The sequence below is a fragment of the Pollicipes pollicipes genome, unplaced genomic scaffold (genome assembly GCF_011947565.3).
Source record: "Pollicipes pollicipes isolate AB1234 unplaced genomic scaffold, Ppol_2.1 Scaffold_6686;HRSCAF=7923_pilon_pilon_pilon, whole genome shotgun sequence".
Lineage (NCBI taxonomy): Eukaryota > Metazoa > Arthropoda > Thecostraca > Pollicipedomorpha > Pollicipedidae > Pollicipes > Pollicipes pollicipes.
This window is the reverse complement of record NW_023596921.1, coordinates 16,730,091-16,741,838: the sequence shown is the minus strand read 5'-3', so window position 1 is coordinate 16,741,838 and position 11,748 is coordinate 16,730,091. Positions and strand designations below refer to the sequence as shown.

At 52.4% G+C, this 11,748-nt stretch overlaps 1 protein-coding gene across 1 annotated transcript; it reads right to left on the bottom strand.

Annotated features, from left to right (window-relative positions):
- Window positions 1-502: 502 nt before the first annotated feature.
- LOC119107495 (filaggrin-2) lies at window positions 503-4,138 on the bottom strand. The gene has a single exon (XM_037230948.1). It carries the CDS (start codon window positions 4,096-4,098, stop codon window positions 1,528-1,530), a length of 2,571 nt encoding a protein of 856 aa, XP_037086843.1. The 5' UTR covers window positions 4,099-4,138; the 3' UTR covers window positions 503-1,527.
- Between the last annotated feature and the right edge of the window lie 7,610 nt (window positions 4,139-11,748).

The following is an 11,748-nucleotide window of genomic DNA, read 5'->3' as shown; positions in this document are numbered from 1 at the left end:
TTAGTAGTTTACTGGCTTTTACACAATTTTTAATGTCGTCACACATCTTCACACGAATCCTCACTGTCTTGTTATAGTTAGGACATCGTCAGCCCTCTCAGTTCATTACCTTTGCGTTTCACTCTTCCTGACAGCCACTTTATTTTGGTTTCAACAGGAGGCCTTTTCGGGTCTTCCATACCTAAGTGAGATATGCCACCGATCACAGCTTGCAGATAATAATTACACAGCCGGTCATGTCACACATCTTCAGACGAATCCTCACTGTCTGTCTCGCTGTAGTTAGAACATCGTTGGCCATCTCAGTTCACTGCCTTTGCGTCTCATTTTTCCTGGTAGCCACTTCATTTAGTTTCGACAATAAGCTTTTTTGGGTATTGCATGTCTAGGTGAGCTTCCCCACTGGTGACAAGTTTGCAGGCAATAATTACACGACCAGTCATTTGTTTCCTTTTACCGATTTAGTAAGTTTGCAGCGATGGATATCGCCTCACAGATCATGTATGTTATATATATGTATTTGTCCTATAAATCTTACCACCTCAAAAGCAGAACAGAATCACGCTTGTAGTCTCTAGCGAAGGGCTCGCACGGCACCAGCAGTGATGTCAGTAAGTCCAAACATATTAATGGAATGAGCGATTGCATTACTAATTTTTGCTCTCAATCGTAGATCTTCAAGAATCCACCTCCGGAGCATGGTCTTCACTTTATGAACGAAGACTTACAGTTGCCTGCAGAGACACTGACATCAGCATTCTTAACAGGTATCCCTGGACCATTGAACCTTTCCATTCATTTCAAATTAAAACGTGCGCAAATTGTCCGCTTTTCTTCGGCATGAACACATCAACACCAGCCCAAAAAGTTTTTACTTTGGTTTTGTCCGGCTTCAGGTCGAAACATTTTGCGAATCCCAAATCCGCCGAGAAGTATCGCATACCTGCTTGCACTAGCAGGGTTACACTGTATAATAGGCCTGCGTCTATTTCATACCCCTTACCCGTGTACCTTAATGCTGTGATGCAGCACGGCTATATTAACAGCATGTTATCACTATGAAAGTATATAAAACAACTCAAGAGATCTCCCTGTCTATAAGGCCTACCAACGTTCATTCCTGAATGCATGCCCATTGTACGCGAACCATGGGCAAAGGCTCGAGGGAAATCAAATCAGCCGGTTACGGTGTGGGGAAAATTTAATTTGAACAGCATGCTTGCTGTGCGTGTTGTTCAAGGATACGTTACCCTAAAGCATAATGGGAACATCGCGAACTTCGCCACGCGACAGTACAAACTGTATCGAAGGAAAACACAGCACAGCAGCTGCATTGGGCAAGTCACGACTCTTGACCACGCCATGTTCCACCCGCGCATGGCTGCTTTTTTCGTGACCGACTTCACCCACAGCCGTTGTATCGTGACTCTAAGCCCTAGGCCGAGTCCCTTCCGTGCAAGTCCAAGGCCATCCGTCTATGCTCGCGTCTGCCTTGCGCTTGATTTTGGCGACCATGATATGCTCACGTTAGGCGCCGTCTTGAATTTGCGTGTCTTGCCTGGTATCATTACCATGCACTTCACTTGTGGGTCCCTCGGTGTGAGACTCCACGTCTTTCACATTCAAACCGCGCTGGTAGTTTCCACGCGCTATGCGTTTGTCATTTGCATCAGCAAGATCATCATTGGGTTCAACAACGTCATGGTTGACGTCTTTGAGCGCATCGCCTCCGCGTTGGTCAGGTTGAGAACGTTCGGCCTGAGTCGCGTCAAGTTCTGCGTGGTTGCCGTCGCCGCCGGTCGGGTTGTGATGGTCATGTGCGGCGCGTCCACGATGATCGTGACCATCGTCATGGTGATGATGAAGCTCCTCCAGCTGACTACCGTTGCCGGTGCTGTGGTTCTGCTGATCAGGAGTGGGGGCGGGACCGCCGTGATCTCCCAGCTTCTCTTCGGGGTTGCCGACTTCAAGTCGAGTGAGTTGGTGACTCGAGGGCTCGCGAGCTCCTTCAAGCTCTCTTGGCACCGTCTTGATGTTCACCCCGGTCCCGTCCGGGATGGCGGAGATGTTATCGTGCTGGACGACCTCATACTCCACCAGGGTGGCGTTGGCCGTACCCTGCCCTTGTTCTGCGACCAAGTGGTCGGACTCGTGGTTGGAGGCAGCTGTGCTGTGGGAGTCGTGGGTGTGATCATGATGGTCGGAATGGTCAGAGTGGGACTGATCAGCATCATCAGTGTTGCCGGGGAGATCACGATGTCCTGAATGGTCGTGGGGCTTAGAATGTTCAGTGTGATCAGAGTGGCCGGAATGATCAGTCTGATTAGAGTGACCGGGATGATCGGTGTGATCAGGGTGACCTGGATGATCAGTGTGATGAGAGTGACCGGGATGGTCAGAATGATCAGGGTGACCTGAATGATCAGTGTGATGAGAGTGACCTGGATGATCAGTGTGATCAGAGTGACCTGGATGATCAGTGTGATGAGAGTGACCGGGATGGTCATTACGATCAGAGTGGCCTGGATGATCCGTGTGGTCAGAGTGACCGGTATGATCAGTGTGATCATGGTGATCTGGATGATCAGCGTGATGAGGGTGACCGGAATGGTCAGCATGATCAGAGCGACCTGAATGATCAGTGTGATCAGAGTGACCGGTGTGATCATGGTGGGCAGTATGATCAGCGTCGCCATGGTGGTCAGGGTGTCCTGAGCGATTGTGGTGCTTGCCAGGATCAGAGTGTCCACTGTCATGGTCATGAACATGACCGAAATGATCATTGTGATCTGAGTGACCAGGATGATCATGAATGTTAGAGTGATTGCTGTCGCTAGAGTGATCATGACCATTGGGGCGATGGTCGTGACCGGAGTCATCGTGACCCGTGTGATGAGAGTGGCCGGCATGATCTGGGTCGTGTGAGTGAAGCGACTCATCTACTCGCCTCATAAGGTCATCGTGAGTGTCCGAGCCATCGCCGTGGTCGTGATCATGATGACCGTGTGGATGCGATTCGTGCGAATGTGAGTGCGCGCCCGCAGTGTGTGAGTGCAGATCAGGGGAGTGAGAGTGGCCTCCGTGGCCGTGGGAGTGCCCTCCGTGAGCGTGAGAGTGTCCTCCGCCACTGCTATGTATCACCAGCATCACGACAAAACCGGCCAGCACCACGAAGAACTTGAGCAGGCCAGAGCCTGGCTTCTGCTGTTCAGGCCCGAGGAGCTCGAAGAAGATCACGTACAGGATGGTGCCAGCTGCCAGGCCCTGGAGTATCCCCGTGGCGAGTAAGCTCCCCGGGTTATCGGGTTGGCTCACGACGATTCCGAGCAGCACCCCGAGCGGCGTGGCCAGCGCAAAGATGGCCATGTTGGTGATGATGAAGCACGCCGAGCGCTTGGTGGCCAGCAGCTGCTCGCCGATGCAGAAGGCTACGATCACCTTGTGTGCCATGATGGCGGCAAAAAGCACCCACACCTCGCGCGGCGTCACGCCGAACGCCACAGCGAACCCCTCGAACACCGAGTGCACAGAGAGCGCCACGACAGTCAGGTAGGCGCGCAGAGCATGCTGCGTGGCGACGAGGTGCAGCCCGTGGTCGTGCGCGCCGGCCGGGTGCGCCTCGCCCTCCTCCGCATCGGCTTCGTCGCCTTCGGCGTTCTTGGCGCCCACGCCCGCCTCGGCGGCGCGGTGCACCTTGCGGCGGCGCTTGCGGCGATGGCCGCGCGTCAACAGCGCGTGCACCATCTGCTCGACGAAGAAGACCATGAAGAAGCCGGCGCAGAGGAAGAGCTCTCCGGGCGGCAGGCCGAACTTGGGCAGCGCTCCGGCCGCCTCGATCGCCTCAAACTGCTCTCGGATCTCGGGGATCATGTGCGTGAAGATGGTGGCGAGCAGCACGCCGGCGCCGAGGCACATCACCAGCGACACGATCAGCTCCGAGTGACTGCGCACCCAGAGCAGCACACGCCCCGGCTCGAACTTCTTCGCCCAGGACCTCGTCAGCTTCGAGAGCACCAGCGGCAGGAGGCCGCAGCACATCGTCACGACGGCAAACAACACCAGGCAGGCCACCTTGGTGGCCAGAGCACTCTCATCCATGGCTGCGATTGCTGCGCCGTCGGCACCCGCCCACCTCGGCCGCGCTCCGGCTGGAACTGGCGTCCGCGCAGCCGGCCGGGGAGGGCTCGCCGCTCCCCCTCCCCCTCCCCCACTGTGGGCCGCGTCCGGGGACGGGGTAGGCGAGGTCATTCGCCGGCCGTGCACACACAGGCTGCCGTGGTCTGCGGAAGACGGGGCTTCCCCGCATCAACACTGCGCCACAGGCGCGTCCTGGCGGCGTTTGGCCGCGTGCGCGATGCGTCTGGGAACCGCGGGCGTTCCCGGACGTGGCGAAGACGTATGCCGAAGTATCGCGCGCAAGTCATGAATATGCAGTTTGTAAATCAGGTAGTTGAACTGACAGCGGTAAATGGTCGGGCGTGGGGGGGGGGGGGGGGGAGGGAGAGGTGCCGACTTGTTCCAATGTTCGATGAGAGTAATTGTGTAGCCTGCGGATTGTGTTAAAAGACAAACATCAAAGGCTAACCATTTCTAAGGTTATTGAGCGTAGTGCAAATGCAATGCATGCTTATGAGGCATGAAACAAGTGTTGACAACCTCCTAACAAAATCAAGATTTTTTAAACACCTGTGTATTATGTAAAAACTTTCGGGCACCACCCTTGTTTGCATTTAAATTCCAAAAACACTGAGTATTTCAAAGACCCACCAGAGTGAGCAAACATACAAATGTGGCTACGCCCAAAGGGTGATACAATGAATAAATTGCAAGTGTTTCAAAACACTGAATTTTGAATGGAGTTCAAAACTTCATATCATGACTAAATGTGAGAGGCTAACGCGCGCCCGGGTGGTCGCCTGCAAACCGTTCGCTCCGGTGGGGGTCAATTTGACCCAGCAGACATCTCAAGAACTAAGAGAGCTAGAGTTACACAATTCACAGAGTGTATTGATCTGTACGTGAACTCACCCAGGTCAAAGTCTGAGGTTCCTAGGTCATAGTCTTAGCGTCAAATACGGTCAAACAAGGTCATATTCCCGGTTGGTCTCCAAAGGGCTCCTTGCACCTAGATAACTGTTTTAAGCAAAAGGTCACCTGCTCACTTAAGCCCAGTGACCTTGCTTGGTCTTTTTAAGGTCACGGTGACCAAAATCATACAAGACTGCTTTCAGTTTTGCATTTAAATGAAGGGAAAAGATTGCACTAGGTCGCATGTTCCCAAACACAAAACGCTGACCTGGGTCATTTTAGGTCAGTGACCTGTTCTTACCTTAAAGAAGTGCATGGAAGGTGTAAAATGTGGTTCCTGCTATCAGTGAGCTCGAAATGAGCACCAGAAACTACCCCTTACATCAATCCTTCAAGTAATAAAACAGGTTAGTTTTAACCTTGGCCTGACGTTTATACTTGAACATAAGCAAGTGCAATTTGTTCATTCAATTGTTGTGTTGCCCAACAAAATATCTCAGAGACATAACACTCCGTTGTTGGATCAGATTGAACGATTCCCTAGAAACTGCCTTTGTTGAAACCATGGCCTGACTTTGACCTGCCATAGGTTAGCGACCTTACAAGGTGCATCTAAATTTTTATGCCAGGCCATCCATTATTCAATTGTCGAGAGCTATGCAATGTTTGACGCGGCTACACCGTGTCGTTCGGAAACTATTCCGTAAAAACCTTCAGGGGTCAATTTGACCCCCACCCGAGCGCGTGTTAAATATTTCATCCCATTCAAGAATTATGGCGCAGATTCTGCAACCCCCGCTTCTAAAGCACTCTGTGATTTCCTGAATGACTCAGTGATGTGTTACCTTTGTGCAATCCAAGTCGCTGGGGACTTTGGCATCGTTGGATAAATGACGGTGAGTCAGAATGCGCTGCGAGACTGCAAAGGAATTGTACGCTGCGTAATACCGCTACACTGAAAAAGTTTTTACACCCAGGAGTCACACTCGACCACCGTATTCATGGGCTCAAAACTCCTCAAAGGTGTCACATTCCGAAAAGGGGTCGCTGTGTTACCGTGCAATCATGCAGGAGTCAGTTTTCTGCGTCGCCACCGACGCGGGAGTCACTTTCGGGTGTACGAATGTTACAACGACCACCATATGGGGTGTCACGTAATTGGCCCCCTGTGAGGGTGTCCCCCCATCCCCCATTGACACGCCCATCATTCAAGAAGTTTTGAAAAGCTGACGAAAAGCGGGAAGCTAACCACCCGACATTGATGACAACGCTATCATAGGGGGCTTGACACCCTCACCAGGAGTTGCCTGGCACATACCTCAGACATCTCTGTCACCACTACACTTCTCTCTTTGCCATTCGTGTTTCAGTGAGCAGCTCAGGGAGCTCAAGACATCACTGGGTAAGAGCATTTACCTGTTCATTCTTGACTGTGCTACGGAAACCTTGTGGGGTGGCGAATATTCAGAATGTGCAGCCATGTGCTTAAGCAAAGCAGTCCGAAATGCGTTCTTGTCTGGGTGCAATCACGCACTATTGACAGCTTTCCTGTGTGAGCTGGTTACATATTTTTGGATGCTGGCCTACCCTGCCCTGGCATTGTCAATGACTTATTCCAAGATGCCAAGAGATTATGTGCTACTGCCATGATTATCATTCACAATTATTTACAACTGTTAAGGCATTGCACAGTGATGCAGCTAAGGGGGGATGGGAGCAGTCCCTTCCCCTAGGCCCACATCCTTGCAGCACAGACATATTCAGCCAGAAATTATAAGAGTTGCTGTCCAGGTTTTCAACGGACAGTTGCATTCTCACCACCCTATGTCACTTTGACAATCCTGGCCATACAATTGCCCTTTGTGCAGGAAAGCTTTTATGAGGAGACAACAGACAAGAATTGTAAGTCCTCCAGAAGATAGTGCTCCAATTTACAGGAAGGCAACTACCACACATTGACAATTTTATAGAAATTCCCACCTTGTTTTAGGATCAAACTGTTGGATTGTGTCCAAAACCACCACAATGCCAATTCTGGAGGAATGCATGTTCTTGTGATATGGTATATTCAGACAGTTTTACCAATTTTTGATCCACCAGACATGTTCACATTGCTGGCTGGGTTTGATAACATGTATCTACACAATTAAGATGAACTTGCTTAACAAAGTTAATGACTTGAATAATGAGTTAACACATCTGTCCTTTCAGAATCAATTCACTTCTGATTCAAACACAGTTGAGATTTAGGCATATCTTATCATGGCACAACTACCTAAGGCATCTTGAATTGCATACAGGTCTGTGTCTTGCACAAAGTCTAGTATTTTAATTACATATGCAACATGTTTGTGATATATCATTTATGTGTGACCAGAGCTTACATTAAATTAGGTACCAGCAGCAACTGATACCTTCAAATATAACAGCTTCTCTGTACCCCTTATTCAATCAGAGCTAAACCAAGCTGTGTGACCAATCTCCACATCTTTGTCATAATCATATTCTGAATGCAAGATGATGAATGCCCCTGAGAACTCCTGTTATATAGTTAAACATGTTGTCTGCCTTAAAAACATGAGTTGATGACAAGTGGAGGGTGACGACAAAGACCATGCTCACATCTACTCCATGTTCCCTTGGTGAGCCTGAAAATCTGGTGTCTTTCCCAATCATGTTTAAGATATGTTCACTGAAGAACCGTCACAATTTACAAGTTAGACTTGTGGCCATATCAGGAGAAAACAACAAATGGTATCAAACAACATGATATGTAATGATGAAACGAGTGATGTCTTTAACCCCGAGCTGCTGTTATGCGCACGAGCACACACAAGGGAAAAGTTTATGGCGATTTACAGTACTCGACCTGTTTGTAAAGCCCCGCAAACATCAGGCGTTGATGTTTACATGCTGACTATGGTTAAAGGAATCGTGCTTTTCCATAATCTCACCAGCTGCTTATGACGTCACTGATCGGCTATTCTTCCTTTTATATCCGTCTTGCATAAATTTCACGGTGTTACTGGAGTATCGAACAGCCATGGTGATGCTTGTTTTGAAAATATGCACTATTCCAATTCATGTTCAGTTCTCTGTCGGTTATTGGCCTGGTAAATGTCAGCCCCGATCAAATGTTTAATCCTCGTGTGGTAAGCCAATTTCGGTTCGGTCCAGCCCGGTCTCGCTGTGCCTCGCGCTGTTGACATCTGTCGCTGGGGCATGTTCGAGGAGCCCTTTATATATTTATGTATTACCATATATAGCTCCTGATATAGATAAGAAATGGTGTGATGCGCTTTAGTAGAGCTCTTCCTCACCTTTTCGGGAGTACCTGGCTGCGTCCCCCCTATCATGCCGATTTTGTCCTCTGCCCAGTCGACACCAGTCATACCGTCTCCTATCCATTTCATTCCTTTCTAGTGCACTCTAGTCCTTAAGGGTCCCTCACACGGTCTTCTGCAGCCCATTCCACCCTGGTCCAATCTGATCCGGTCGAGTCCAAAGCAGAAACATACGCGTGATGTCATAATCAGGTAGAGAACAGCTCAAAAATGTTCACTAAAAACCGAGTTTAGCGCACTCCCGACGTGTTAGAATGACGGAGGAAGTTCTGGAATGCCGTGAAAAGTATCGCATTTTGCCGCTTTTTATTTCGACGTGTCTGCATGGAATTCTAACACGTTCCCAGGCGGCCGGTTGAATACAACGCGCTTGTGTGGCGGTAAAATTTGACCCCCTGATGCATAAAAATTTAGAAAGCTAGACACCAATTCGCATAGTATATAGGCCTATGTGTGAGCTAACTTGTGTTGAAGTACGGGATTCCTAGGTCTTGATTTCTGGGTCAAATTAGGTCAAACAGAATTAGATTCCAGATGTGTGTGCAACGTGCTCTCAGACCTCCTCATGCAACCGCATTAAACGTAGGCACCTGTTCTAAACACAGGGCCACCCGTGTTCATTTAAGTTCAGTGATCTTGATTGCTCTCAGGAAGGTCATGATCAACAAAACCATAAGAAATCGTTTTGATTTTTGCAGTTGAATGAGCGTCAAGGATCTTGCTAGGTGGCGTGCTCTTAAAAACGAGGTGTTGACCTGGGTCATTTCGGAGCAGTTATCGGGTCATTTACTCTAGCCTTTAGGAAGTTCCTGAAATATGTCTGTTGTGGTCACCGCTATAAATGAATTCGAAACAAACACCAGAAACTACTCCGCGCAGCAAAATATCGAGTAACAAAGCAGATTGGCTTTAACCTCGGTCTGATCATCATATTTGACCCTTGGTGAGTTGCATTCATTGCAATCGTATATTAAATTGCCGCATTGGCATAAAACAATTTCACAAATGTATTGCCTCATCTTACACTCCGATGTCGCATTAGAGTGAACGATTCTTTAGAAATTGTGTTCTCTGACAGCTACGGCCTGACTTGACCTGCCATAGAACAGCGACCTTACAAAGTGCGTCTAAGTTATGGACGCAGTGTATGATGGAATCCACTAACTCAAATAATACAATTAATGTATCATGGAATCCACTACTTAATGCTTACTTAATCCAACTTGGAATCCACACGGCGCAGCTGCGCCGGCTCGTAGGCATGACAGCCTACCACCATCGGTTCACACCGCACGCGGCCACCATCATAAAGCCACTGCACGAGCTACTAAGCTTGGGCCCCGGGGACAAGGAGGTTCCGTTGGCGAGACGACCGAGGACAACCGGTTCAAGGACGACCGGTTCAATGAACGGGCGACGCCGTGGTCGCCTTCCAGTGTACAAAGGACGCGCTGGCCGACGCCATCCGTCTGCCGCATCCGGTGCCCGACGCCCCGCTCAGCGTGCAAGTAGACGCCTTTAGCATCGGCATCGGCATAGTGCTGCAGCAGCACGTCCGTGGCACATGGCAGCCGCCGGCGTTCCACTCGCGTCAGCCGTCACCGGCAGAGACGCGCTACAACATGTTCGGCCGGGAGCTACTCGCGGTCTATTTAGCGCTCCACAAGCTCGGCCGCGCCGTGGAGGGTCATCCCTCATCGCGAACACGGACCACAAGTCCCTGATTTACGCGGTCGGGATGTGCTCAGGACGCCACTCACCGAGCGAGACGCGCCACCTAGATTTCATCGCCCAATTCACCACGGACGTGCACTACGTCCCCGGCCAGAACAACGTCGCCACCGACGCGTTTGTCGCGTACGGTGGCGATGCCCTCGCTGCCCCAGTCGCCACTGGACGATTTCAGCGTCATGGGCGACGCTTAGCGCAAGGACCCGATCCTGGCAGCCTTCCTCCAGTCCCAGGACTCGCTGACGTTCCGCGACGCCGTTCTCGCCAACGGCCAGACCCTTCTGATGGACGAGTCGACGGGCGCATCCGGCCACGGGTGCTGTCGTCCCTGCGCCGACACGTATTTCGGCTGCTGCACAACCTGTCACACCCGGGCGTCCCCGCCACCAACGAGCTGATCACGAGTCGCTTCACTGTGGCCCAACATGAAGCGAAACATTCGCGTATGGACCCAGGCTTGCATCCGCTGCCAGCGGACCAAGGTCCACCAGCACACCAAGCCACCGGTGCCCCCGTTTCGACAAACATGGTGAGCGATTCAACACGGTGCATGTGGACATAGTCGGGCCGCTGCTGCCGTTAGACAGCTATACGCACCTCCTCACGTGCGTGGACCGCTTCACCCGCCGCCCGGAAGTTATCCCTCTGCGCCCACGTGCACACCCGCGTCGCACGCGCCTTCGTCGGTGGCTGGATCGCTCGGTACGGTGTCCCTACGCAGGTCACGACAAACTGTGGCAATCAGACCGAGTCAGCCCTATGGGCCGAGCTGTCGTGCTTCCTGAGATGCAAGCGGCGCCGAACCCACCAGCTGCCACCCGCAAGCCAAACGGCTCGTCGAACGCATGCACCGACAAGCTCAAGACGGCGCTACGAGCGAACGGGCAGACCACATGGACCGACGTGCTGCCTCTCATCCTGCGGGGGATGCCGTCTTTGCCGCCAATAACCGACCTGGGCTGCGCGGCCGCAGACATGGTCTACGGCGTATCACGCCGGGCCGCCAGGCGAACTCTTCATGGCCCCGTCAAGGGCGGTCGCCCCGACACCAGCGTCCTACGCCGCCGACCTGTGCCGCGCCATGCCAGCAGCTGCGCGCCGTCCCACCCCGGGCCAGCTGCTCGCAGTCGCACGTCCCGCGCACTCTGCCACGACGCCGAGCACGTACTCCTACGCCGCGACGCCGCGAAGCCGCTTCTGGCCTGCGGGTACGACGGGCCGTTCTGGGTCACGTGGCCAAGACGATGACACTAGCCTGCGGCTCCCGCCGAACGTGGTCTCGATCGAACCGCGTCAAGCCCGCTAGCTCCGACCCAGGACGCGCAGGCGGCGGGCGCGGGGCTCGCTCATGTCCTACAAGCCGCGGCCGCTGCCTCTGCTCGGACCGCGCTCGCTGCTGTCGGCGCCGGACCCGCCCCCAGGCCACAAGCACCGACCGTCCCGCCCGGCAGCGCCACCGAGTCGGCCGCCAGCCGTGCCCTCCGTGCCAGTCGCTGGCCACGCCTGCGGGGCGGCTGGGCAGCAGCGCCAGACCCGCCCCGCTGAATCTGCGGACCAGCTCCGGCCGTACCGCGCGCCCGGCTCCCGCGTTACCGTGTTTAGCTCTGTTCCCTGATACCGCTCCAGCCCATGTATCATGTTCCTG